General features: G+C 49.6%; 1 protein-coding gene across 1 annotated transcript; it reads left to right on the plus strand.

Moving 5' to 3' along the window:
- Nucleotides 1-17: 17 nt before the first annotated feature.
- Nucleotides 18-27,418, plus strand: LOC140404042 (interferon regulatory factor 3-like). Its single transcript, XM_072492395.1, has 9 exons — nucleotides 18-180; nucleotides 9,618-9,783; nucleotides 15,042-15,213; nucleotides 17,609-17,703; nucleotides 18,833-18,884; nucleotides 23,028-23,264; nucleotides 24,221-24,589; nucleotides 26,060-26,181; nucleotides 27,015-27,418. Exons 2-9 carry the CDS (start codon nucleotides 9,619-9,621, stop codon nucleotides 27,165-27,167), a joined length of 1,365 nt encoding a protein of 454 aa, XP_072348496.1. The 5' UTR covers nucleotides 18-180; nucleotide 9,618; the 3' UTR covers nucleotides 27,168-27,418.
- Nucleotides 27,419-27,615: the final 197 nt, after the last annotated feature.

Genomic DNA, 27,615 nt, shown 5'->3' on the forward strand with positions numbered 1-27,615 from the left:
ACGTGACTTGGCTTTTCGATGCAATTGGTTCTCAGGGAGGAACCTCTGAACTGAAACTAAGTGGCCTCGGGCAGAGGGGAAAAATCTGATGTTCCTTCTCACAGCCATTTGAGGGGCTGCTGTAAATTAGGAGCAGACATTTTAGCACCAAAAAGGGACAGATTGAGAACACAACACAAGGTAAAAGACGTTTTCATTCACTCCCCCCAATCGCACCCTCTTAAAAAGAGACTTCCTGGTTCTAAGAATGAATGCTTCTTACAGAGGTTGGCAGGGTGGGTTAGGTTTAGGATTATGGCATAAACATAGCAATTATGATCTTACGTTCCGTAACTGGAAAAGCAATGTCATTGGCCATTTTAATAACAAAAGACCTTTTGTCACAAAAGGTGTTTGTTGGGCGGCACGGTGGCGCAGTGGGTTAGCACTGCTGCCTCACGGTGCCGAGGACCCGGGTTTGATCCCAGCCCCGGGTCACTGTCCGTATGGAGTTTGCACATTCTCCCTGTGTCTGGGTGGGTCTCACCCCCACAACCCAAAGATGTTGGAATACTGTGTGCAGTTCTGGTCACCCTATTATAGAAAGGATATTATTAAACTAGAAAGAGCGCAGAAAAGATTTACTAGGATGTTGCCGGGACTTGATGGTTTGAGTTATAAGGAGAGGCTGGATAGACTGGGACTTTTTTCCCTGGAGCGTAGGAGGCTTAGGGGTGATCTTATAGAGGTCTATAAAATAATGAGGGGCATAGATAAGGTAGATAGTCAACATCTTTTCCCAAAGGTAGGGGAGTCTAAAACTAGAGGGCATAGGTTTAAGGTGAGAGGGGAGAGATTCAGAAGGGCCCAGAGGGGCAATTTCTTCACTCAGAGGGTAGTGAGTGTCTGGAATGTGCTGCCAGAGGTAGTAGTAGAGGCGGGTACAATTGTGTCTTTTAAAAAGCATTTAGATAGTTACATGGGTAAGATGGGTATAGAGGGTTATGGGCCAAGTGCGGGCAACTGGGACTAGCTTAATGGTAAAAACTGGGCGGCATGGACTGGTTGGGCCAAAGGGCCTGTTTCCATGCTGTAAACTTCTATGATTCTATGATTCTATGTGCAGGGTAGGTGGATTGGCCACGCTAAATTGGAATAAAAATAATTGTGTACTCTTAATTTTTTTTTAAAAACAAAAGGTATTTGTTGCATGTTTTAGAAACTCGCACGCAGCCAGGTACAAGTACAAAGATCAAGTTGGGCATCAAACAATCAGTATCTTTCAGTACAACGATCAGCCTTAACAAGAATCGCTCCACTGGCCAATTGTCAAACTGACGGTGGCCTTGACCTCGGAGCCCGCGGCACGGTTGGAGACAGTCGCCAAGCGCCTGAGGCCAAAAAAACCCAGCCCTCTGAGGTCCCTATCTCTCAACTTTAAAAAAATATATGTTTATTGAAAATGATCATTATAAACAAAATTATATAAAACAATTCATTCAAGTTACAATGACAAAGAACGCCACAAACATTCAGAAGCACAAATTAACTTAACCCCCCCCTAAACCAAACTGAACCTCCCAACAACTGACAGCGATCAACTCCTTTCAAAAAGGAAATGAGTGGCTGCTATCTTAGGTAGAACCCCCTCGACCGACCCTCTGATGGTGAACCTAACACCGTTAAGGGAGGGAGTGCAGCGAAGGTTTGCCGGCTGATTCCCGGGATGGCGAGACTCTTGTGGAGAGACTAAGTCGGGTTTGGATTATATTCATTGGAATTTAGAAGAGTGACGGGGGAATCTCATAAAAACATAAAATTCTAACAGGATTAGACAAGGTAGATTCGGAACGGTTGAGGACTCTGGGTCTGTACTCGTTGGAGTTTACAAGGATGAGGGGGGATCTTATTGAAACGTACAGGATACTGCGAGGCCCGAATAGAGTGGACGTGGAGAGGATGTTTCCATTAGTCGGAAAAACTAGAACCAGAGGCCACCATCTCAGACGAAAGGGATGATCCTTTAAAACAGAGATGAGGAATTTCTTCAGCCAGAAGGTGGTGAATCTGTGGAACTCTTTGCCGCAGAAGGCTGTGGAGGCCAAATCACTGAGTGTCTTTAAGACAGAGATAGATAGGTTCTTGATTAATAAGGGGGTCAGGGGTTATGGGGAGAAGGCAGGAGAATGGGGATGAGAAAAATATCAGCCATGATTGAATGGCGGAGCAGACTCGATGGGCCGAGTGGCCTAATTCCGCTCCTATGTCTTATGGTCTTATTCTGAAAGAATATTCCCAATGGGGGGGGAGTCCAGAACTAGGGGTCATAGTTTGAGGATAAGGGATAAACCTTTTAGGACTGAGGTGAAGAGACATTTCTTCACCCAGAGAGCGGTGAATCTGTGGAATTCACTGTCATGATATTCAAGTGAACATCACAGCACATACACACATACATAGTGATGGACAGATCAACGGACCAATTAGCACACACAACACGACAGCCAATCACAGACAAGAGCATACACAGTACAAACCAAGGAACACGACACTTCCTGGGCAGTCCAACAGGAGACGGCTCAGGGCAAGGACCTCCAAGCCAGACACTCACACAGTCACCACGTGCTGAGTACCAAGTTTGTTATATAAATAGTTAAAAGAAATAAAACTGTGTTGTACCAATCGCAACTGTGTTGGTTCGTCCGTGTCTCAGAGTACCCAACACTTCATGGTACCAGGAGTGAATCAAAACCTACTCACACATCTGCCATCCTGCGCCATGGACACCGTTTCAACACACCGCAGCCGTTGCAAGTCGCTGGGAACCTTGCCGTAAATTGGACGCTGCTCAAACAGCGTTTCAAACTCTTTTTGGAAGCCAACGAAAAACAGGGCGCCTCGGACAAAAGAAAGATCGCCATCCTCCTCACCACCGCAGGTCAGCACGCCATCCATGTCTACAGCTCCCTGGTGTTCGCGGAAGGCGAGGACAAATCTAAATACGACACGGTCCTCCTCAAGCTCGACCAAGACTTCAAAGTTGAGGTCAACGAGAGCTTTGAGAGGTATGTCTTCCAGCAGCGCCTGTAAGGTAAGGATGAGCTCTTTCAGTCATTCCTGACGCATCTCCACATACTCGTGCAGTCCTGCGGTTACGACACCACCTCAGAGTCCATGATCCGGGACCAGATCGATTTTGGGGTTGCCTCCGGCCGCCTACGCCAGCAGCTTTTAAAAATTAAAGGCCTGACCTTAGCATCTGCAGTTGAAGCCTGTGTCCTGCACGAGAACGCGACTAGCCGCTATGCCCAATTTCAGGCGACCGAATCGGCGCGGAGGGGGTCCCACGTGACCGGATCGGTGAGCCAGGTGCCCCACGAGGCCGAACGGGTCCAGGCGATCGAGTTTCTCCCGGCCCGGACGAGGGCGGCCGTTTCGCGCGCTCTTCAAGGCCTCCCTCGTTTGTGCGCGCCAAAACCTACAGCAACACTGAGGGACGTGATGCGCAGGCACGCTCGACGCAAGACCGAACTGCGCATGCGCAGTGGCGCAACGAACGTCATGACGTCACGACGTGCGGCAACTGTGGAGCTGCACATTTAAAGCGCAATGTCCCGCAAGAACCCGACAATGCCTATGCTGTGGCAAGGTGGGTCACTACACTGCTTACTGTCGAGCAGCTCAACCTGTCAATCTTCCACAACTCCGACAACCTCGCAGGGACGTGCGGACCATTCAGCCTCCACATTGCGACATCCAGACCGATGACACAGATGACCGAGACGCCTTCCGGGTTGCGGTCATTGATGGGAACCGAGTCAACACAATTAATCCGGGTGATGAATGGTGTGCCACCCTGACGGTCAACCGATCGCCGATCACTTTCCGCCTGGACACTGGCGCCTCCGCCAACCTCATAGCATGGTCAGCCTTCTACGCCATGAAGGTCAGACCACCAATCCGGCCATCCCGGTGCAGGATGGTCGACTACAACGGGAACGTTATCCCAGCCATGGGATCCTGCCAGCTCCAGGTGACACACAAAACACACATGGCCACACTCTCGTTCGAGATAGTCGGCTCATCGAAGGACTCCCTGCTGGGTGCACAGGCATGCAAGGCTCTCCACCTCATGCAATGAATCCACTCTCTCTCTCCAGGTGGCACACCTGACTTCCCGGATGCAGAGTTCAACGCACAGCTCCAATCGCTCCTCGCCCACAACCAGGAGGCATTCGAGGGCATGGGAACACTGCCATACACCTACCGAATTCGCCTCAAACCGGACGCCATCCCGGTCATTCACGCACCTCGCAGAGTCCCTGCGCCACTCAAAGACCGCCTCAAGCAGCAGCTGCAGGATCTCCAGGACCAAGGGGTCCTATCCAGGCTCACGGAGCCCACGCCGTGGGTCAGCTCCATGGTGTGTGTCAAGAAGCCCTCCGGCGAGCTCCGCATATGTATTGACCCAAAAGACCTCAATAACAATATCATGAGGGAACATTATCCCATACCCAAACGGGAGGAGATCACCAGTGAAATGGCCCAGGTGAAAATATTTACGAAACTGGATGCTTCTAAAGGATTTTGGCAGATCCAACTTGACCCGTCCAGCCGAAAGCTATGTACCTTCAACACCCCTTTCGGCAGGTTCTGCTACAACTGGATGCCATTTGGCATCATCTCGGCATCCGAGGTCTTTCATAGGATCATGGAGCAGATGATGGAAGGCATCGAAGGGGTGCGCGTATACGTGGACGACGTCATCATTCGGTCCACCACACCACAGGAGCACATATATCGTCTCCAACGCGTTTTTGCCCGCATACGGGAAAGCGGCCTGCGCCTCAACCGAGCCAAGTGTTCCTTTGGCCAAACCGAGCTGAAGTTCCTCGGGGACCAGGGGCGTCATTCTCCGCCGGCGGGAGTCTCCATTTTGCCGGCGCCCGGGGGTTTCCCGACGGCGTGGGGCTGCCCCACAATGGGAAACCCCATTGACCGGCCGGTGTTACGGAGACTCCCGCCGGCCGGTCGGGGCAGAAATGTGGCGGGGCGGGTAGGAGAATTTCGCCCCAGATCTCCCGGTCAGGGGTCCGTCCGGATGCAGAGAAGGTGAGCGCCATCACAGCCACGCCGCAGCCGGCCGACAAGAAGGCTGTCCTACGCTTCCTTGGCATGGTCAACTTCCTGGGGAAGTTCATTCCCAACCTTGCCTCCCACACGACGACTCTGCGCCACCTCGTCAGAAAATCCACAGAGTTCCAGTGGCAACACACACACCAGCTGGAATGGGAGGAGCTCAAACTCAAGCTCACCACTGCCCCGGTATTGGTGTTCTTTGACACGTCTCGCGCCACCAAAATCTCGACTGATGCCAGCCAGTCCGGCATTGGGGCAGTGCTCCTGCAGAGGGATGACACGGCATCATGGGCCCCAGTTGCCTATGCATCGCGGGCCATGACCCCCACAGAGCAGCGCTACGCGCAGATCGAAAAGGAGTGTCTGGGCTTGCTAACCGGTTTGGACAAGTTCCATGATTATGTATATGGTCTTCCCCGGTTCACTGTCGAAACTGACCACCGCCCCCTGGTCAGCATCATAAACAAGGACCTGAACGAGATCACCCCTCGCCTCCAGCGCATCCTACTTAAACTCAGGAGGTACGACTTCCAACTGGTCTACACCCCAGGGAAGGACCTCATCGTGGCGGATGCCCTATCCAGAGCAGTGAGCACGCCGCCAGATGCGGAGGGGTTCGTATGTCAGGTCGAGGAGCAGGTGGCCTTCACATCGGCAAATCTGCCGGCTGACGACTCCAGTCTGGCCCGTATTCGCCGAGAGACTGCGGCCGACCCCCTTCTGCAGCGTGTGATGCGCCACATGACGGGAGGGTGGCTCAAGGGGCAGTGCCCGCAGTTCTACAATGTCCGAGACATTCTGGCCGTCATTGATGGTGTCCTTCTGAAGCTGGACCGGATTGTGATTCTGCACAGCATGCACAAGCTGGTTCTCGACCAGCTACACGAAGGCCACCTGGGGGTTGAGAAGTGCAGACAGAGGGCCCGGGAGGCGGTATACTGGCCGGGCATCAGTGACGATATTGCCATCATGGTGCTCAACTGTCCCACCTGCCAAAGGTTTCAGCCGGCGCAACCTCCTGAAACGCTTCTGCCCCATGAGCTGGTGACAACCCCCTGGGCGAAGGTGGGTGTCGACCTATTTCACGCGCTTGGCATGGACTTTGTTATCATAGTGGACTACTTCTCAAACTACCCAGAAGTCATACGCCTGCACGATTTGACATCATCCGCTGTCATCAGGGCCTGCAAAGACACCTTTGCTCGCCACGGCATTCCGATGACTGTCATGTCGGACAATGGGCCCTGTTTTGCCAGCCAGGAATGGTCGTCCTTTGCTGCTTCGTATGGCTTCACACACGTGACGTCCAGCCCTCTGCATCCCCAGTCCAACGGAAAGGCGGAGAAGGGCGTTCACATTGCCAAGCGGCTCCTCTGCAAGGCTGCTGCTGCCGGATCGGACTTCTACCTCGCCCTGCTGGCCTATCGCTCGGCCCCACTAGCCACGGGTCTCTCGCCAGCACAGTTGTTGATGGGTCGCGCCCTCAGGACCACTGTGCCTTCCATCCTGGCGCCCACGATCGACCGTGCTCCGGTACTGCATAGGATGCAACTGCAGCGCGGTCGCCAGAAGAGGTCATATGACACATGGGCAACTGATCTTCCCGCCCTGGCCCCTGGAGACGATGTCCACATCCACCTACCAGAAGGCGGCTGGTCAGCACCTGCCGAAGTTCTCCGACCCGTGGCTCCCCGCTCGTTCCTGGTTCGCATGCCTGATGGATCCGTGCGTAGGCGCAATCGCCGGGCTCTTCGCCTACTTCCACGCTCGCAACGAGACCTTACACTGACACCGTGTCCTCCTGTGGTTCCTGACAGCGACTTCGTGGAGCTGCCGTATACCATGCCCCTTCCGTCGCCGCCCGTGGCCAGGCCCGCACCTCAGCCGGTGGTTCCAGACCCACCCTTGAGGCGGTCAACCCGAATTCGTCGCCCACCTACTGGACTGGACTTATGAGACTGTTTACACGTTGAACTCATGCAACCACTTTGTTAATATGTTTATGTTCTTATCGTTACAGGAGCTCGTTTTATCGTTCCACATTTCCACGTTCTTTGCTATGGTACAACCTCGTTATTATGTCACACCCGACATCGCCCCTTGTATATAGTTAAGCCCCATGTACATGCTGTAAATATTACACACACACACGTTTAGCTGCACTCAGTACACATCTCTATTTATAACCACGTAGGCCCATAATATTGTAAAAAAAGGGGGGATGTCATGATATTCAAGTGAACAACACAGCACATACACACATACATAGTGATGGACAGATCAACGGACCAATTAGCACACACAACACGACAGCCAATCACAGACAAGAGCATACACAGTACCAAACAAGGAACACAACACTTCCTGGGCAGTCCAACAGGAGACGGCTCAGGGCAAGGTCCTCCAAGCCAGACACTCACACAGTCACCACGTGCTGAGTACCAAGTTTGTCATATAAATAGTTAAAAGAAATAAAACTGCGTTGTACCAATCGCAACCGTGTTGGTTCGTCCGTGTCTCAGAGTACCCAACACTTCATTCACTACCACAGAAAGTAGTTGAGGTCAAAACGGTGTGTAATTTCAAGATGTTAGATATAGCTCTTGGGGCTAAAGGGATCAAGGGATACGGGGGGAAGGCGGGATCAGGGTATTGAACTTGATGATCAGCCATGATCATAATGAATGGCGGAGCAGGCTCAAGGGGCCGAATGGCCTCCTCCTGCTTCTATAAACTGAACCACCCTCACCTTCTCCCTAAGTACACGAACAGGCACGGGAATGTGGCGACTAGGGCCTTTTCTCAGTAACTTCATTGCAGTGTCAATGTGAGCCTACTTGTGACACTAACAAAGATTATTATTGTTATTACCTCCATGATATTGGCTGCCCAACAGTAAAATATTAAATTGGTCAAAGCCAAGCCATCTGATTGCCTGTCTCTCTGGAGGAACGCCTTACGGATCCTTGGGGTCTTACCCGCCCAAATAAATGCCAACACTAATTTATTAATTTTGACAAAGAAAGACTTGGGGAGAAAAGTGTGGAGACATTGAAAAATAAATAAAAACCTCGGGTGCTCACTCATCTGAACCCTGCCCGCCAAGGATAGGGGGAGATTATCCCACTTCTGTAAGTCAGATTCGACCCCATTAACCAGACTAGTATAATGTAATTTGATGGAGCGAGGCCTGATCAAGGGCCACCCAGAAACGAAAGCTAGATCTGGCAAGGCGATAAGGTAACATCCCCAGATAGGAGAGCGGCCTGTGCAAGTGGAAAGGGCAACGACCCCCGTGCCATGAAGTCGTTAAACATTAGAGGGACCAATTGCTCCACAAACTCAATGGGGGAGCTATCAGGGCCTGGAGAGACACCCGTCTGCATCAACCCAACGCATTTCCGAATTTCCTCTGGGCCCAACGGGGATTCCAACTCTTCCTGCTCCTCTCTCCCCACCACTAGGATGGATAACCCATCCAAAAACTCCGTCAAGGCCGAACTCTCCGCCAGGGGCTCGGATCTATAGACATCCCGATAAGATGTTTCAAAAGCCGCATTGACCTGTGGCCAGGTGGATACCAGGCGGACACTCGTGTCCCGTATCTGCACAATCTCCCGGGAAGCCACCTGCCGTCTCAGCTGGTGATTCTCCACGTGTTCATAAAATACTCCCCTCGAACATTGCAGCCGGGCCTCTGTCTTATCTATTGATAATAATTCAAATTGCGTTTGCAGCTATTTCCTTCTTGCCAACAACTCTGGGGTAGGGGCAAGCGAGTGCCCATGGTCCACCTCAAGGTGGAGTCCACCAGCCTCTGCCACTCTGCCCTCGCTTCCCTATCCATGCGCACTTCTGCCACCAAGGTGCGAGTACGCATCTTCGCTGTTAGTGGGGCGGCTGGAGTCACAGAGGCACCTCCGCCATTTTGTCTGCTGATGGTCCCCAAGAGGCCTCCGACTCTTGTCGACGAACCTCTACTTTCGGCCTGTTTTCCCCCCGGGGTTTTCTGGGCATTTCACCTGAGTAGGTTCCTTACCCCATTGAACAATTGAGTTTTTAAAAGGAAATACCCCCTGAAATTAGGCGGCAAGGACGAAAAGAGCAGTACCCCAGCGGGAGGCACCACGAGCACTTCTGCCCCTGGCATAACGCCATCGGAAGTCCCGATCTCTCAAGTTAAGTCAAAGCTGCAATCTGTGTTCTGGACTCGTGAGCACCTCCCTGAGCAAGAAAGGAAGACTGCATTTGTGTGGCCCCCTTCACGGCCACCAGGGATCTCAAAGAGCTTACAGCCAATGTCGTGTAGTCGATATTGCGATTCAGGAAAGGCGGCAGCTGAATTGCGCACAGCAAGATCCCACAACGACCGGATAATCGGCTTTTACAGATGGTTGGTTGAGGGATGTGGCCTCTTTTCCCCTGACTGCTCCTTGTTGCTTTTTGCTTCCAATCCCCATCCCGGGAACAACTCCTACGTTTTGCCTTGTTCCCAACAGAATGGGTTCCCAGAAGCCGTTGATATGCGATTGGCTTATCCAGCAAATAAACAGCGGGCTGTACCCTGGTCTCCACTGGGTAAACGCAGAGAAAACACGGTTCAGGATTCCTTGGAAACACGGATCACGGCAGGACATTTCTGCAGAAGATACCAAGATATTTGAGGTAACGTCAATTTGCTATTTCTCCAAAATGTATACGATTTAATTTTCTGGGCGGCACGGCGGCACAGTGGTTAGCACTGCAGCCTCACGGAGCCGAGGACCCGGATTCGATCCCAGCCCCCGGGTCACTGTCCGTGTGGAGTTTGCACATCCTCCCTGTGTTTGCGTGAGTTTCACCCCAACAACCATAAGATGTGCAGGGGAGGTGGATTGGCCACGCTAAATTGCCCCGATGTGGAGATGCTGGCGTTGGACTGGGGTGAGCACAGTAAGAAATCTGACAACATCAGGTTAAAGTCCAACAGGTTTGCTTCGATGTCACTAGCTTTCGGAGCGCTGCTCCTTCCTCAGGTGTTTGAAACAATCCTGTTGGACTTTAACCTGGTGTTGGAAGACTTCTTACTAAATTGCCTCTTAATTGGAAAAAAATGAATTGGGTACTCTAAAGTTATTCTAAAAATGATTCATTTTTCTGGGAAGAAAACTTATATCCATTGATTCAGCAGAGTGAGGATCACTCAGTGTGTAACTGTGCATAGTCACTGTTTATTCAGCAGGGCGAGGGTCACTCACTGTGTAACTGTACAGAGTCACTGTTTATTCAGCAGGGTGAGGATCACTCACTGTGTAACTGTACAGAGTCACTGTTTATTCAGGGTGAGGGTCACTCACTGTGTAACTGTACAGAGTCACTGTTTATTCAGCAGCATGAGGATCATTCACTGTGTAACTGTACAGAGTCACTGTTTATTCAGCAGGGTGAGGATCACTCACTGTGTAACTGTACAGAGTCACTGTTTATTCAGCAGGGTGAGGATCACTCAGTGTGTAACTGTGCAGTCACTGTTTATTCAGCAGGGTGAGGGTTACTCACTGTGTAACTGTACAGAGTTACAGTTTATTCAGCAGGGTGAGGATCACTCAATGTGTAACTGTACAGACTCACCGTTTATTCAGCAGGGTGAGGGTCACTCACTGTGTAACTGTACAGAGTCACTGTTTATTCAGTAGGGTGAGGATCACTCACTGTGTAACTGTACAGAGTCACTGTTTATTCAGCAGGGTGAGGATCGCTCACTGTGTAACTGTACAGAGTCACTGTTTATTCAGCAGGGTGAGGATCACTCACTGTGTAACTGTACAGACTCACTGTTTATTCAGCAGGGTAAGGGTCACTCACTGTGTAACTGTACAGAGTTACAGTTTATTCAGCAGGGTGAGGATCGCTCAATGTGTAACTGTACAGAGTCACTGTTTATTCAGCAGGGTAAGGGTCACCCAATGTGTAACTGTACAGAGTCAGTGTTTATTCAGCAGGGTGAGGGTCACCCAATGTGTAACTGTACAGAGTCAGTGTTTATTCAGCAGGGTGAGAATCACTCACTGTGTAACTGTACAGAACCACTGTTTATTCAGCAGGGTGAGGATCACTCACTGTGTAACTGGACAGAGTCACTGTTTATTCAGCAGGGTGAGGATCACTCACTGTGTAACTGTACAGAGTCACTGTTTATTCAGCAGGGTGAGGGTCACCCAATGTGTAACTGTACAGAGTCACTGTTTATTCAGCAGGGTGAGGATCACTCACTGTAACTGTACAGAGTCACTGTTTATTCAGCAGGGTGAGGATCACTCACTGTGTAACTGTACAGAGTCACTGTTTATTCAGCAGGGTGAGGATCGCTCACTGTGTAACTGTACAGAGTCACTGTTTATTCAGCAGGGTGAGGGTCACTCACTGTGTAACTGTACAGAGTCACTGTTTATTCAGGGTGAGGATCACTCACTGTGTAACTGTAGAGAGTCACTGTTTATTAAGCAGGTTGAGGATCACTCACTGTGTAACTGTACAGAGTCACTGTTTATTCAGGGTCAGGGTCACTCACTGTGTAACTGTACAGAGTCACTGTTTATGCAGCAGGGTGAGGGTCACTCACTGTGTAACTGTACAGAGTCACTGTTTATTCAGCAGGGTGAGGGTCACCCAATGTTTAACTGTACAGAGTCACTGTTTATTCAGCAGGGTGAGGGTCACTCACTGTGTAACTGTACAGAGTCACTGTTTATTCAGCAGGGTAAGGGTCACTCTCTGTGTAACTGTTCAGAGTCACTGTTTATTCAGCAGGGTGAGGATCACTCACTGTGTAACTGTACAGAGTCACTGTTTATTCAGGGTGAGGATCACTCACTGTGTAACTGTAGAGTCACTGTTTATTCAGCAGGGTGAGGATCACTCACTGTGTAACTGTACAGGGTCACTGTTTATTCAGCAGATCGAGGATCACTCACTGTGTAACTGTACAGAGTCACTGTTTATTCAGCAGGGTGAGGATCACTCACTGTGTAACTGTACAGAGTCACTGTTTATTCAGCAGGGTGAGGGTCACCCAATGTGTAACTGTACAGAGTCACTGTTTATTCAGCAGGGTGAGGATCACTCACTGTAACTGTACAGAGTCACTGTTTATTCAGCAGGGTGAGGATCACTCACTGTGTAACTGTACAGAGTCACTGTTTATTCAGCAGGGTGAGGATCGCTCACTGTGTAACTGTACAGAGTCACTGTTTATTCAGCAGGGTGAGGGTCACTCACTGTGTAACTGTACAGAGTCACTGTTTATTCAGGGTGAGGATCACTCACTGTGTAACTGTAGAGAGTCACTGTTTATTAAGCAGGTTGAGGATCACTCACTGTGTAACTGTACAGAGTCACTGTTTATTCAGGGTCAGGGTCACTCACTGTGTAACTGTACAGAGTCACTGTTTATTCAGCAGGGTGAGGGTCACTCACTGTGTAACTGTACAGAGTCACTGTTTATTCAGCAGGGTGAGGGTCACCCAATGTTTAACTGTACAGAGTCACTGTTTATTCAGCAGGGTGAGGGTCACTCACTGTGTAACTGTACAGAGTCACTGTTTATTCAGCAGGGTAAGGGTCACTCTCTGTGTAACTGTTCAGAGTCACTGTTTATTCAGCAGGGTGAGGATCACTCACTGTGTAACTGTACAGAGTCACTGTTTATTCAGGGTGAGGATCACTCACTGTGTAACTGTAGAGTCACTGTTTATTCAGCAGGGTGAGGATCACTCACTGTGTAACTGTACAGGGTCACTGTTTATTCAGCAGATTGAGGATCACTCACTGTGTAACTGTACAGAGTCACTGTTTATTCAGCAGGGTGAGGATCACTCAGTGTGTAACTGTACAGAGTCACTGTTTATTCAGCAGGGTGAGGATCACTCCCTGTGTAACTGTAGAGTCACTGTTTATTTAGCAGGGTGAGGATCACTCACTGTGTAACTGTGCAGAGTCACTGTTTATTCAGGGTGAGGGTCACTCACTGTGTAATTGTACAGAGTCACTGTTTATTCAGCAGGGTGAGGATCACTCACTGTGTAACTGTACAGAGTTACAGTTTATTCAGCAGGGTGAGGATCACTCACTGTGTAACTGTACAGAGTCACTGTTTATTCAGCAGGGTGAGGATCACTCACTGTGTAACTGTACAGAGTCACTGTTTATTCAGCAGGGTGAGGATCACTCACTGTAACTGTACAGAGTCACTGTTTATTCAGGGTGAGGAACACTCACTGTGTAACTGTACAGAGTCACTGTTTATTCAGCAGGGTGAGGATCACTCACTGTAACTGTACAGAGTCACTGTTTATTCAGGGTGAGGATCACTCACTGTGTAACTGTACAGAGTCAGTGTTTATTCAGCAGGGTGAGGATCACTCACTGTAACTGTACAGGGTCACTGTTTATTCATGGTGAGGATCACTCACTGTGTAACTGCACAGAGTCAGTGTTTATTCAGCAGGTTGAGGGTCACTCACTGTGTAACTGTACAGAGTCACTGTTTATTCAGCAGGGTGAGGATCACTCACTGTGTAACTGTACAGAGTCAGTGTTTATTCATCAGGGTGAGGATCACTCACTGTGTAACTGTACAGAGTCAGTGTTTATTCAGGGTGAGGATCACTCACTGTGTAACTGTACAGAGTCACTGTTTATTCAGCAGGGTGAGGATCACTCACTGTGTAACTGTCCAGAGTCACTGTTTACTCAGGGCGAGGATCACCCACTGTGTAACTGTACAGAGTCACTGTTTATTCAGGGTGAGGATCACTCACTGTGTAACTGTACAGAGTCACTGTTTATTCAGCAGGGTGAGGATCACTCACTGTAACTGTACAGAGTCACTGTTTATTCAGGGTGAGGATCACTCACTGTGTAACTGTACAGAGTCAGTGTTTATTCAGCAGGGTGAGGATCACTCACTGTGTAACTGTACAGAGTCACTGTTTATTCAGCAGGGTGAGGATCACTCACTGTGTAACTGTACAGAGTCATTGTTTATTCAGCAGGTTGAGGGTCACTCACTGTGTAACTGTACAGAGTCACTGTTTATTCAGCAGGGTGAGGATCACTCACTGTGTAACTGTACAGAGTCAGTGTTTATTCATCAGGGTGAGGATCACTCACTGTGTAACTGTACAGAGTCAGTGTTTATTCAGGGTGAGGATCACTCACTGTGTAACTGTACAGAGTCAGTGTTTATTCAGCAGGGTGAGGATCACTCAGTGTGTAACTGTACAGAGTCACTGTTTATTCAGCAGGGTGAGGATCACTCACTGTGTAACTGTACAGAGTCAGTGTTTATTCAGCAGGATGAGGATCACTCACTGTGTAACTGTACAGAGTCACTGTTTATTCAGCAGGGTGAGGATCACTCACTGTGTAACTGTACAGAGTCACTGTTTATTCAGCAGGGTGAGAATCACTCACTGTGTAACTGTACAGAGCCACTGTTTATTCATCAGGGTGAGGATCGCTCAATGTGTAACTGTACAGAGTCACTGTTTATTCAGCAGGGTGAGGATCACTCACTGTGTAACTGTACAGAGTCAGTGTTTATTCAGGGTGAGGATCACTCACTGTGTAACTGTACAGAGTTACTGTTTATTCAGCAGGGTGAGGATCACTCACTGTGTAACTGTACAGACTCACTGTTTATTCAGCAGGGTGAGGATCACTCACTGTGTAACTGTACAGAGTCACTGTTTATTCAGCAGGGTGGGGATCACTCACTGTGTAACTGTACAGAGTCACTGTTTATTCAGGGTGAGGATCACTCACTGTGTAACTGTACAGAGTCACTGTTTATTCAGCAGGGTGAGGGTCACTCACTGTGTAACTGTACAGAGTCACTGTTTATTCAGCAGGGTCAGGATGAATACGTTTTGTATGTTCTGCAGGCTTGGGCAATAGCGAGTGGACGGTACCAACCAGGGATCAATTCTGCTGACCCCTCCATATGGAAAAGAAACTTTCGAAGTGCTTTAAATCGGAAGAAGCAATTACAAAGATTGGTGGACCATAGGAATGACGCAGAGAACCCTCATCTGATTTATGAAATCCAGAGTGTTGGTGAGTAGCTAGAATCCCCGATCCAGCATTAGTGCCCCCTTGCGGCTACACTGACTGTGCAGAGTGGTGCGGAGATGCCGGCGTTGGACTGGGGTGAGCACAGTAAGAAGTCTTACAACACCAGGTTAAAGTCCAACAGGTTTGTTTCAAATCACTAGCTTTCAGAGCACTGCTCCTTCCTCAGGTGAATGAAGAGGTGAGTTCCAGAAACATATATACAGACAAAGTCAAAGATGCAAGACCGTACTTTGAATGCGAGTCTTTGCAGATAATTAAGTCTTTATAGGTCCAGACAGATAATCACTAACATGTGATTATTCAATCGCTCCTCATAGCTTATGCCCTCCATACCAGGCAACATTCTGGTAAATCTCTTCTGCACCCTCTCTAAAGCCTCCACATCCTTCTGGTAGTGTGGCGACCAGAATTGAACACTATACTCCAAGTGTGGCCTAACTAAGGTTCTATACAGCTGCAACATGACTTGCCAATTCTTATACTCAATGCCCCGGCCAATGAAGGCAAGCATGCCGTATGCCTTCTTGACTACCTTCTCCACCTGTGTAGCCCCTTTCAGTGATCTGTGGACCTGTACTCCTAGATCTCTTTGACTTTCAATACTCTTGAGGGTTCTACCATTCACTGTATATTCCCTACCTGCATTAGCCCTTCCAAAATGCATTACCTCACATTTGTCCAGGTTAAACTCCATCTGCCATCTCTCCGCCCAAGTCTCCAGACAATCTAAATCCTGCTGTATCCTCAGACAGTCCTCATCGCTATCCGCAATTCCACCAACCTTTGTGTCGTCTGCAAACTTACTAATCAGACCAGTTACATTTTCCTCCAAATCATTTATATATACTACAAAGAGCAAAGGTCCCAGCACTGATCCCTGTGGAACACCACTGGTCACAGCCCTCCAATTAGAAAAGCATCCCTCCATTGCTACCCTCTGCCTTCTATGGCCTAGCCAGTTCTGTATCCACCTTGCCAGTTCACCCCTGATCCCGTGTGACTTCACCTTTTGTACTAGTCTACCATGAGGGACCTTGTCAAAGGCCTTACTGAAGTCCATATAGACAACATCTACTGCCCTACCTGCATCAATCATCTTAGTGACCTCCTCGAAAAACTCTATCAAGTTAGTATCCAGTTGTACAGAACCTTGGTAAGGCCGCACTTGGAATATTGCGCACAATTCTGGTCGCCACACAGGATGTGGAGTCTTTGGAGAGGGTGCAGAGGAGGTTTACCGGGATGTCGCCTGGTCTGGGGGGTGTTAGCTGTGCGGAGAAGCTGAATAGACACGGACTATTTTAGTTAGAATGACAGATGTTGAGGGCCGACCTGATAGCGGTCTACGAGATCATGAAGGTCATGGATAGAGTGGATGTGCAGGCACTCTTTCCTGGGGTGAGGGGTCAGTCACCAGGGGGCAGAGGTTGAAGGTCCATGGGGCAAAGTTTAGAGGAGATGTGCGAGGCAGGTTTTTTACACTGAGGGTGGTGAGTGCCTGGAACGCGTTGCCAGGGGAGGTTATGGAAGCAGATATATTAACGACGTTCAAAAGGCATCTTGACAATTACATGGATAGGATGGGTATAGAGGGATACGGCACAAGGAAGTGCTGAGGGTTTTAACCAAGGTTGGTATCATGACCGGTACAGACTTGGAGGGTCGAAGGGCCTGTTCCTGTGCTGTTTTGTTCTTTTTTCAGCTCGATAACCCCTCATGGGATCTGTCAGGATTCGTTATTGACCTGAATCTGTATCCTAGATATAACAAAGGACAAATAAAGATTTACTTGGTGGATCCGGGTGTGCAGGAACATTCTTATGAGGCGGGGTTGAGTAGGTTGGGTCTGTGCTCACTGGAGTTTAGAAGAATGAGAGGCGACCTCATTGAGACATATCGGATTCTCAGGGGGTTTGACAGGGGAGATGCGGAGAGGATGTTTCCCCTTGTGGGAGAGTCTAGGACCAAAGGGCACAATCTCAGAGTAAGGGGTTGTCCATTTGAGGCAGAGATGAGGAGGAATTTCTTCTCTAAGAGGGTAGTAAATCTGTGGAATTCTTTACCGCAGAGAGCTGTAGAGGCTGGGGCGTTAAGTATGTTCAAGGCTGAGACAGACAGGTTTTTACTTAGTAAGAGAATCAAGGGTTGTGGGGATAAGGTGGGAAAGTGGAGTTGAGGATTATCACATCAGTTCAGTCAGGATCTCATTGAATGGCAGAGCAGATTCGATGGGCTGAATGGCCTACTTCTGCTGCTACGGCTTACGGTCTAAACCTGAACGCTCCACTACTGCTGACATGGAACAAACAGGAAACCTACGTATTGTCCCTACTTTTATAAAGTTAATTCTGTTTCATTGAATTTTCTTTCTCTATAGGCCAGGGGGCCAGTGCTGAGGAGGAGAGTGAGGAAATCAGCCCTGCGATTGGCAACATCAGCCCTGGACTCCCTGCCAGTACACCTCTAAACCTGGTACCGCAAGTCCATGTTACAATTTAACTGATGTAGCACCGTGACCTGGAACGTTCCTTATCTCACACCGAACTTCACAACACACACCCAGACCGTCCTGCTCCACCCCCGCCACCTACACTCTTTATCAAAACCCCATCAACACGCCCTCCCATTCTTTTCCCCCTCATGAGTTCATATCCGCCTTCCGCTTAAACCCATCGATACAATTCTGGGAGTAGTGAATTCCACATTCTCCCCACTCTCTGGTAAAGAGCTTTCTCCTGAAGCTCCGGTTGGATTTGCTAGTGACAATTTTATATCGATGACCTTCCAGCCTTGCCCACAGGCGGAAACATTTTCTCCGTGCCCTTCGAACCCCTTCAGAAATTTAGAGAGGTCACTCAGATGCCTCAATGTTCTGGATGATGGAGCCCCAGGCTGCCGATTCAAACAAAGAACAAAGAAAAGTACAGCACAGGAACAGGCCCTTCGGCCCTCCAAGCCTGTGCCGACCATGCTGCCCGTCTAAACTAAAATCTTCTACACATTCCGGGGTCCGTATCCCTCTATTCCCATCCTATTCGTGGATTTGTCAAGATGCTCCTACAACGTCACTATCGTCCCTGCTTCCACCACCTCCTCCGGCAGCGAGTTCCAGGCACCCACTACCCTCTGTGTAAAAAACTTACCTCGTACATCTCTAAACCTTGCCCCTCGCACCTTAAACCTATGCCCCCTAGTAATTGACCCCTCTACCTTGGGAAAAAGTCTCTATCAACTCTGTCTATGCCCCTCATAATTTTGTAGACCTCTATCAGGTCGCCCCTCAACCTCTCGTTCCAGGGAGAACAAACCGAGTTTATTCAACCTCTCCTCATAGCTAATGCCCTCCATACCAGGCAACATCCTGGTAAATCTCTTCTGCGCCCTCTCTAAAGCCTCCACATCCTTCTGGTAGTGTGGCACTCCTTCCAATAGTGTAGATCGTAAAATGACGTGGTAACCAAACGGCCCTAGACGTGCCCTTCCCATTTGCCAGTGGGTAGATTTGAGAGTGAAGGATTGCGGTCAATAAGATCACTGTTGAAATCAGAGTTGTGTTCTATCTTGCATGCCTGTGGAATAATCTTCTTGCATCTTCCAACAGGGGGTCCTGGAAAGTAGCTTGAACGACATGACGATATTTGACCAACCATCAGGTACATGATGGTGTTTTCTTTGCTCCCTTCCTATTTCAGGCTTTTATTCCGTGAGGGCACCGAAGCCTGGCTCAGGCCTCTCTTCGCAAAACGCACCCCCGATAAAAGGGTGGCTCACCCATGGATTATTACTGTCGCACTTTAAGGGGACTGCGGTCAATTAGAACACCCCTCCCCATCATTTCCCCACACCTCAAGAGCTAAGTCCCAGGCCAGAAATGCCAGAATCTTACTCGAGGCCTACCAGACAGTGCACTTGGCAAGTCACGATAGGCCACAAGGGAGTTGAGCAGATTGGCCCCACCCATCAGGAACAATTGGTCTGCCTTTCCCCTATTGGTTACGGATGTCCCTTTGCCCGTTCTCACTCAGTGGGTAACCCTCCTGACTCGGACTCAGAAGGTCGGGGGTCAGTTCCTACTCCAGTTGCTTGAGCACGATCCAGGGACAGTACGATTGGTCAATCCGGAGGATCGTGAGTGAGGAGGGTGCGTGCGTGGGATTTTAAACTGTTGCCTTCCACCCAATGCAGTGCCTGAGGAGGGCGGAGGTGAAATACAGGGGTCTGGATTCTCTGCCGTCGGGATTCCCCGTTTTGCCGGCTGCCCGGGGGTTTCCCGACGGCGTGGGGCTGCCCCACACTGGGAAACCCCATTGACCGGCCAGAGAAACGGGACATCCCGCCCAGGGTTTAGGTGAGGGTGGGATGAAGAGCATCTGCGGAGATGCACTCTTCCGTTTGAAAACTGCAGCACTGCACGTTCTGCCTCCAACAGATTAGGGTGACTGAGTTAGTCTGACCCCCGCTCCAGTCTGACTGAGTTTCTCAGGAGCCAGTGAATTTGGAAATGGACCTATCATGGTGCCCAATTGGCGCATTGTAGTTCTACCACAGAGAGGGGGGTCCTCTGGATTTTGGCACAGCTGTTGAACTCTTCCCCCAATAGCCTCACACCGGGTGAGGGAGTGACAAGCAGGGGTAAATCCTGTAAATTGACATAGATAAGCTGCAGCGCTGGGCTGAGAGGTGGCAAATGGAGTTTAATGCAGAAAAGTGTGAGGTGATTAATTTTGGAAGGAATAACAGGAAGACAGAGTACTGGGCTAATGGTAAGATTCTTGGCAGTGTGGATGAGCAGAGAGATCTCGGTGTCCATGTACATAGATCCCTGAAGGTTGCCACCCAGATTGAGAGGGTTGTTAAGAAGGCGTACGGTGTGTTAGCTTTTATTGGTAGAGGGATTGAGTTTCGGAGCCATGAGGTCATGTTGCAGCTGTACAAAACTCTGGTGCGGCCGCATTTGGAGTATTGCGTGCAATTCTGGTCGCCGCATTATAGGAAGGATGTGGAAGCATTGGAAAGGGTGCAGAGGAGATTTACCAGAATGTTGCCTGGTATGGAGGGAAGATCTTATGAGGAAAGGCTGAGGGACTTGAGGCTGTTTTCGTTAGAGAGAAGAAGGTTAAGAGGTGACTTAATTGAGGCATAGAAGATGATCAGAGGATTGGATAGGGTGGACAGTGAGAGACTTTTTCCTCGGATGGTGATGTCTAGCATGAGGGGACATAGCTTTAAATTGAGGGGAGATAGATATAAGACAGATGTCAGAGGTAGGTTCTTTCTCGGAAGGAGCGATCACAATATGGTGGAATTTAAAATACAGATGGAGGGTGAGAAGGTAAAATCAAGCACTAGTGTTTTGTGCTTAAACAAAGGAGATTACAATGGGATGAGAGAAGAACTAGCTAAGGTAGACTGGGAGCAAAGACTTTATGGTGAAACAGTTGAGGAACAGTGGAGCACCTTCCAAGTGATTTTTCACAGTGCTCAGCAAAGGTTTATACCAACAAAAAGGAAGGACGGTAGAAAGAGGGAAAATTGACCGTGGATATCTAAGGAAATAAGGGAGAGTATCAAATTGAAGGAAAAAACATACAAAGTAGCAAAGATCAGTGGGAGACTAGAGGACTGGGAAATCTTTAGGGGGCAACAGAAAGCTACTAAAAAAGCTATAAAGAAGAGTAAGATAGATTATGAGAGTAAACTTGCTCAGAATATAAAAACAGATAGTAAAAGTTTCTACAAATATATAAAACAAAAAAGAGTGGCTAAGGTAAATATTGGTCCTTTAGAGGATGAGAGGGGAGATTTAATAATGGGAGATGAGGAAATGGCTGAGGAACTGAACAGGTTTTTTGGGTCGGTCTTCACAGTGGAAGACACAAATAACATGCCAGTGACTGATGGAAATGAGGCTATGACAGGTGAGGACCTTGAGAGGATTGTTATCACCAAGGAGGTAGTGATGGGCAAGCTAATGGGGCTAAAGGCAGACAAGTCTCCTGGACCAGATGGAATGCATCCCAGAGTGCTAAAAGAGATGGCTAGGGAAATTGCAAATGCACTAGTAATAATTTACCAAAATTCACTAGACTCTGGGGTGGTCCCGGCGGATTGGAAATTAGCAAACGTGACACCACTGTTTAAAAAAGGAGGTAGGCAGAAAGCGGGTAATTATAGGCCAGTGAGCTTAACTTCGGTAGTAGGGAAGATGCTGGAATCTATCATCAAGGAAGAAATAGCGAGGCATCTGGATGGAAATTGTCCCATTGGGCAGACGCAGCATGGGTTCATAAAGGGCAGGTCATGCCTAACTAATTTAGTGGAATTTTTTGAGGACATTAACAGTGCGGTAGATAACGGGGAGCCAATGGATGTGGTATATCTGGATTTCCAGAAAGCCTTTGACAAGGTGCCACACAAAAGGTTGCTGCATAAGATAAAGATGCATGGCATTAAGGGGAAAGTAGTAGCATGGATAGAGGATTGGTTAATTAATAGAAAGCAAAGAGTGGGGATTAATGGGTGTTTCTCTGGTTGGCAATCAGTAGCTGGTGGTGTCCCTCAGGGATCAGTGTTGGGCCCACAACTGTTCACAATTTACATAGATGATTTGGAGTTGGGGACCAAGGGCAATGTGTCCAAGTTTGCAGACGACACTAAGATAAGTGGTAAAGCAAAAAGTGCAGAGGATACTGGAAGTCTGCAGAGGGATTTGGATAGGCTAAGTGAATGGGCTAGGGTCTGGCAGATGGAATACAATGTTGACAAATGTGAGGTTATCCATTTTGGTAGGAATAACAGCAAAAGGGATTATTATTTAAATGATAAAATATTAAAACATGCTGCTGTGCAGAGAGACCTGGGTGTGCTAGTGCATGAGTCGCAAAAAGTTGGTTTACAGGTGCAGCAGGTGATTAAGAAGGCAAATGGAATTTTGTCCTTCATTGCTAGAGGGATGGAGTTTAAGACTAGGGAGGTTCTGCTGCAATTGTATAAGGTGTTAGTGAGGCCACACCTGGAGAATTGTGTTCAGTTTTGGTCTCCTTACTTGAGAAAGGACGTACTGGCACTGGACGGTGTGCAGAGGAGATTCACTAGGTTAATCCCAGAGCTGAAGGGGTTGGATTACGAGGAGAGGTTGAGTAGACTGGGACTGTACTCGTTGGAATTTAGAAGGATGAGGGGGATCTTATAGAAACATATAAGATTATGAAGGGAATAGACAGGATAGATGTGGGCAGGTTGTTTCTACTGGCGGGTGAAAGCAGAACTAGGGGGCATAGCCTCAAAATAAGGGGAAGTAGATTTAGGACTGAGTTTAGGAGAAACTTCTTCACCCAAAGGGTTGTGAATCTATGGAATTCCTTGCCCAGTGAAGCAGTAGAGGCTCCTTCATTAAATGTTTTAAAGATAAAGATAGATAGTTTTTTTGAAGAATAAAGGGATTAAGGGTTATGGTGTTCGGGCCGGAAAGTGGAGCTGAGTCCACAAAAGATCAGCCATGATCTCATTGAATGGCGGAGCAGGCTCGAGGGGCCAGATGGCCTACTCCTGCTCCTAGTTCTTATGTTCTTATGTTTACTCAGAGAGCAGTAAGGGTGTGGAATGCCCTGCCTGCAACAGTAGTGGACTCGCCAACACTAAGGGCATTCAAATGGTCATTGGATCGACATATGGACGATAAGGGAATAGTGTAGATGGGCTTTAGAGTGGTTTCACAGGTCGGCGCAACATTGAGGGCCGAAGGGCCTGTACTGCGCGGTAATGTTCTATCTAACGTCATCTGTCTCTCATTTTAGAGTATGATGGACAAGGTTCCGTGATGGAGGTAGACATGTCTTTCAGTCCCCTCCACTATTCTCCGGACTACACTGCGCCGCCAAGCAATATGAGTCAAACAGATCTCCCCTACCCTGGTGCAGGTGAAGGTGCCGCATGTGCGATGCCGTCTCCAGTCGGATATCCCAACACCATGATCCCAAATGTTGGCGCCTTCGAAACACAGATGAAGGGATTCATTTCAAATGGCGCACTTGGTTAGTTTTAACTTGTCTGATCTTTTGGTGGTGGGGAGGGGGGGGGGGGGGGGTCTGTTAAATCCCTGGCCAATGTCGTCAAAAACAGCCCGTGCCATCTCGCTGCTGTTCGCCGATCTCACTGCGTGCTCACTGGCAGCTCTAAGGCAATGGGAACATTTCAGAAGTAACTGGCTGACTGTGTAATGAACTTCGCTACAGCCTGTAAACTGAATAGGCGCTAGCTAAACATTTAAAAAATTTTGCTCTACAGGGGGAAAGAGTAACATCCCGGCAGCACAAGTGGCTAGCACTGTGGCTTCACAGCGCCAGGGTCCCAGGTTCGATAACCCGGCTTGGGTCACTGTCTGTGCGGAGTCTGCACGTTCTCCCCGTGTGTGCGTGGGTTTCCTCCGGGTGCCCCGGTTTCCACCCACGGTCCAAAGACGTCCAGGTTAGGTGGATTGGCCGCGCTAAATTGCCTCTTCGTGTCCAAAAAGTTTAGGAGGTGTTGTTGGGTTACCGGGATAGGGTGGAAGTGAGGGCTTAAGTGGGTCGGTGCAAACTCGATGGGCCAAATGGCCTCCTTCTGCACTGTATGTTCTATGTTCTAACACAAACACAGCTTAGCAATACAACAGGAGGCCATTCTGCCCCTTTCACCATTCAGTGAGAACAGGGCTGGCCTTCGACCTAACTCCATCGAGCACCTTTCACCCCATTGCCCTTTTTGCCTTTAGTTAACAAACATCTAGAAATCTCAGATTTCAAATTAACATTTGATCAAATGTCCATTTGACGAACTGAATTTCAACCTTCTATGTGTAAAAATGTTTCCTAATTTCACTCCTGTAAGGTCTAATCTTTAGACTCTTCTCCCTAGTTCCAGATTTCCCAACGTCGTGTCTCTCTATCGACCCTGACTGTTCTTGAAACTATCTTGAACTAAGTATTCACGCAAACTTGTGTCCCCACAGTTACCGAATTTGAGGTGAAAGTCTTCTATCGCGGGAAGAAGGTCCAGGAGCAAGTTGTGAAAAACACCAACGGCTTCCGCCTTTTCTATAGCTCGCCGCCTACCTTCCCCCACCTGCAGGATGTCCAGTTCCCGGCGCCCGCCGCCATCCCGGTTAGCGACCAGCAACAAATCAAATACACGGACAGACTGCTGGATCGCATGGACCAAGGGCTGATAGTGGAGGTGCAGAACACTCAGATCTGCGCGCGGAGGCTTGGGGGCTGCAGAGGCTTCTGGTCAATGACGGAATATCCCGACAGTATTGAACCTCAGCAGATTTCCAACAGGGACTTCACAGTCCTGTACGATCTGCAGACATTTGTTAAAGGTGAGTGCTGGGGATGATAAAACGCAGCTCGTAGTTACGTTGAGACATCTGCTGGATGACAGGTCATCGTCCAAGTCACACTTTCGACATCCTGGGGCGGGATCCTCCGCTTTGCCGGAAGTGCGCTCACCCCGCGGATTTCCCGACGGCGTGGGGGGGGGGGGGGGTGCCCACAATGGGAATCCCCCGCCGGGACGGAGAATCCCTCTGCCGGCGGGGGAGCGTCGCACCAGAAAACGGAGAATCCCACCCCTGTGATTCAAAGAGTCGCGTTTGTCAAGTCAGGAACGGACACAATTGGGATCAGTTTTATCAAATTTTTTTAAACTCAAGAATATAAAAGCTAGTCTCAGTAATCATCAATTATCGGAAAGACCCACCTGGGTCACTAATGTCCCTTCAGGGAGGGAAATCTGCCCTCCTTACCCGGTCTGGCCGACACATTACTCTGCACCCACAGACATGTGGGTGACCCGTAACTGCCCCCCTCTGAAATGGCCGAGCGAGACACTCAGTTCAAGAGCAATTAGGGATGGGCAACAAATGTTGTCCCAGCCGGCGACGCCCACTTCTCATGAAATAATCCTTTCAAAGTTGCCTTAGTTTGAAAGAATCCAGGACGGGATTCTGTGATCCTGAGGCTAAGTGTTGACGTCGGAAACGCCGTCGCGTTTCTCGACGGCGGCAACACGGCCTCAGGACCAGTATTCTGGCCCCTGCAGGGGGCCAGCACGGCACTGGAGCGATCCACGCCGCTCCAGCTGCTGATCCCGGCGTGAACTGGGCGCCGCCGGATCCGCGCATGCACAGTGGCCGCCTTCTCCGTGCCGGGCCCGACGCAACATGGCGCAGGGCTACAGGGGCCGGCGCGGAAGAAAGGAGGCCCCCAGCAAGAGAGGCCGGCCCGCCTCTCGGTTGGCCCCGACCCCGGGCCAGGCCACAACGGAGGCCCCCCCCCTCCCCCTCCACGGGTCGCCCCTCGGATCCTTCCACCCCGAGGTCCCGCCGGCTGAGGGCAGGTGTGAACAGCGCCGGCGGGACTCAGGTTTTTTACGACGGCCGCTCGGCCCATCCCGGGCCAAGAATTGGCGGGTGGGGGGGGGGGGGGCGCTGCGCAGAGCGGCCCCCGACCGACCCCGCGCCAACCACGGCGGCGCCGATTCTCCGCAGGCGTCGGGGCAGCATGGCACGATTCGCGCCGGTCGCGGGGATTCTCCGGCCCGGCCCCGGGCTGCGAGAATCCCACCCCCAGTTCCCAGGGCCATGGGGAGACCAGAGCGCACATACAATGTGCAAGGGGAAGTCCTGAGGAACCACATCGAGTCCTGGAGCCGGCCGCTGGTATAACTCCTGTTTGCTTAAGTGCTGATTGTTAGAGGCTGTTTAACGGATGTTGCAGATCGCCCACATTCCCACTGAGATGGCTGAGCTGACAAGAGTACAGTAAATATTCTAAACCTTCCTCCACAGAAATACAGGCATTTCTGGAAACCTCGGCTTGCTCTCCGAACCACTCCATTTGGCTTTGCTTCGGGGAACTCTGGCCCGACCCTGACCATAAACCCTGGAGCAAAAAGATGATCATGGTCCAGGTAAGGCCAACTTGTGGTAATATCACAGTGAGGCAAATAACTCACCTTTTGACTTCATCCTCGCCCCACCGTCCCCACAAATGCACCCGCCCTGGTGCACTCTCTCCTCTTCTTAACTCCAATCTCAGAGTCTTCCATGGTACACACCCCAACAGGCGCCGGAATGTGTCGACGAGGGGCTTTTCACAGTAACTTCATTGCAGAGTTCATGTAAGCCTACTTGTGACACTAATAAAGATTATTGTTATTATTATCACCACTGAAAACCTCCACAGAATATTCATTTCCTTTCTCGGTCTGGCTACATAATTGAGATTATTTGTATGGGATTAGCAACAGGAGGCCATTCAGCCCCTCTAGCCTGTTCTGTCAATTAGATCATGGCTGATCTGTTCCTCAAATCCACTTTCCTACCTTGCCTCCATATCCCTCGCTGGAGGGTGGTCATGGTGGTTAGCACTGCTGCAGTCATGGCGGCGAGGACCCGTGTTCGGTCCCGGGTCACTGGCCGTGTGGAGTTTGTACATTCTCCCCGTGTCTGCGTGGGTTTCACCCACACAACCCAAAGATGTGCAGGTTAGGCGACGCTAAATTGCCCCTTCATTGGAAATAAAGAATTGGATTCTCTAAAATTAGATTTATAAATATCGCTCGCTATCTAGTTTTGTTTGAGAAGGGTATTTGAAGTGATGTGGAATGTTTGAAAGGTGCGACAAGGTGCTTTGTAAATGCAGTGATTACTGAGACCTGCTGTCTTTAAGTTCTTGTACGTATAATTCCCCCCGTTTCCAGCTTCTGTACTGATGGGTTTTCTCCCCCCCCCCCTTGTTTAGGTGACACCCGTGATCTTCAAATTGTTACACGAACTGGCGCTTGGGGTGGGAGCGTCCTCGCTGCAGAGTGAGAATGTCGATCTCCAGGTCTCCGACACTCTCTCCTCCTCCAGCTTCCTCTCCATTTTGGAGCAGTACATGGATGTTGATTAGGCAAAGCACCACCACTCTCCAGCAGCCTGCTAACGGTGACCGATACTGACCGGTGACAGATACCGATTGGTGACCGATACTGACCGCTGACGGGAGTGGACAATGGGCTGGATTCTCCCCTCTCCCGCAGTAAAACCGCTCCAGGCGTGACACCGACAGTGGAAAAACCCATTGACTTTGGGCAATCAATGTAATCCAGAGAGCTGTTAACGTAAGCCTACTTGTGACAATAATAAAGATTATTATTATTATGCCTGCCTTTTTGGACGGGGGTGGGGGGGGGACCCTGCTCGGAATCGGGTTTGGCTCGTTGCCTGGAGACACGCATCAAGGTGCGAACCTGCCGGGCCAGGTAGCTTTTGATTCTGACTGCGGTGGGATGCTGCATTTAGGGTAATTCCATGATACACCGTTGAACTGTTAAGTGGTTCACAGGCTCGAAACCTTA

Source organism: Scyliorhinus torazame, chromosome 29, assembly GCF_047496885.1.
Source record: "Scyliorhinus torazame isolate Kashiwa2021f chromosome 29, sScyTor2.1, whole genome shotgun sequence".
Taxonomy (NCBI): Eukaryota; Metazoa; Chordata; class Chondrichthyes; order Carcharhiniformes; family Scyliorhinidae; genus Scyliorhinus; species Scyliorhinus torazame.

Bases quoted from the DNA above. Each gene is read 5' to 3' on its own strand.
- LOC140404042 (XM_072492395.1), top strand. From the start codon at position 9,619: ATGGGTTCCCAGAAGCCGTTGATATGCGATTGGCTTATCCAGCAAATA. The intron at 15,214-17,608 runs GTGAGTAGCTAG...CTTTCTCTATAG, and splicing joins TTATGAAATCCAGAGTGTTG to GCCAGGGGGCCAGTGCTGAG. The intron at 17,704-18,832 runs GTACCGCAAGTC...ATCTTCCAACAG, and splicing joins CCAGTACACCTCTAAACCTG to GGGGTCCTGGAAAGTAGCTT.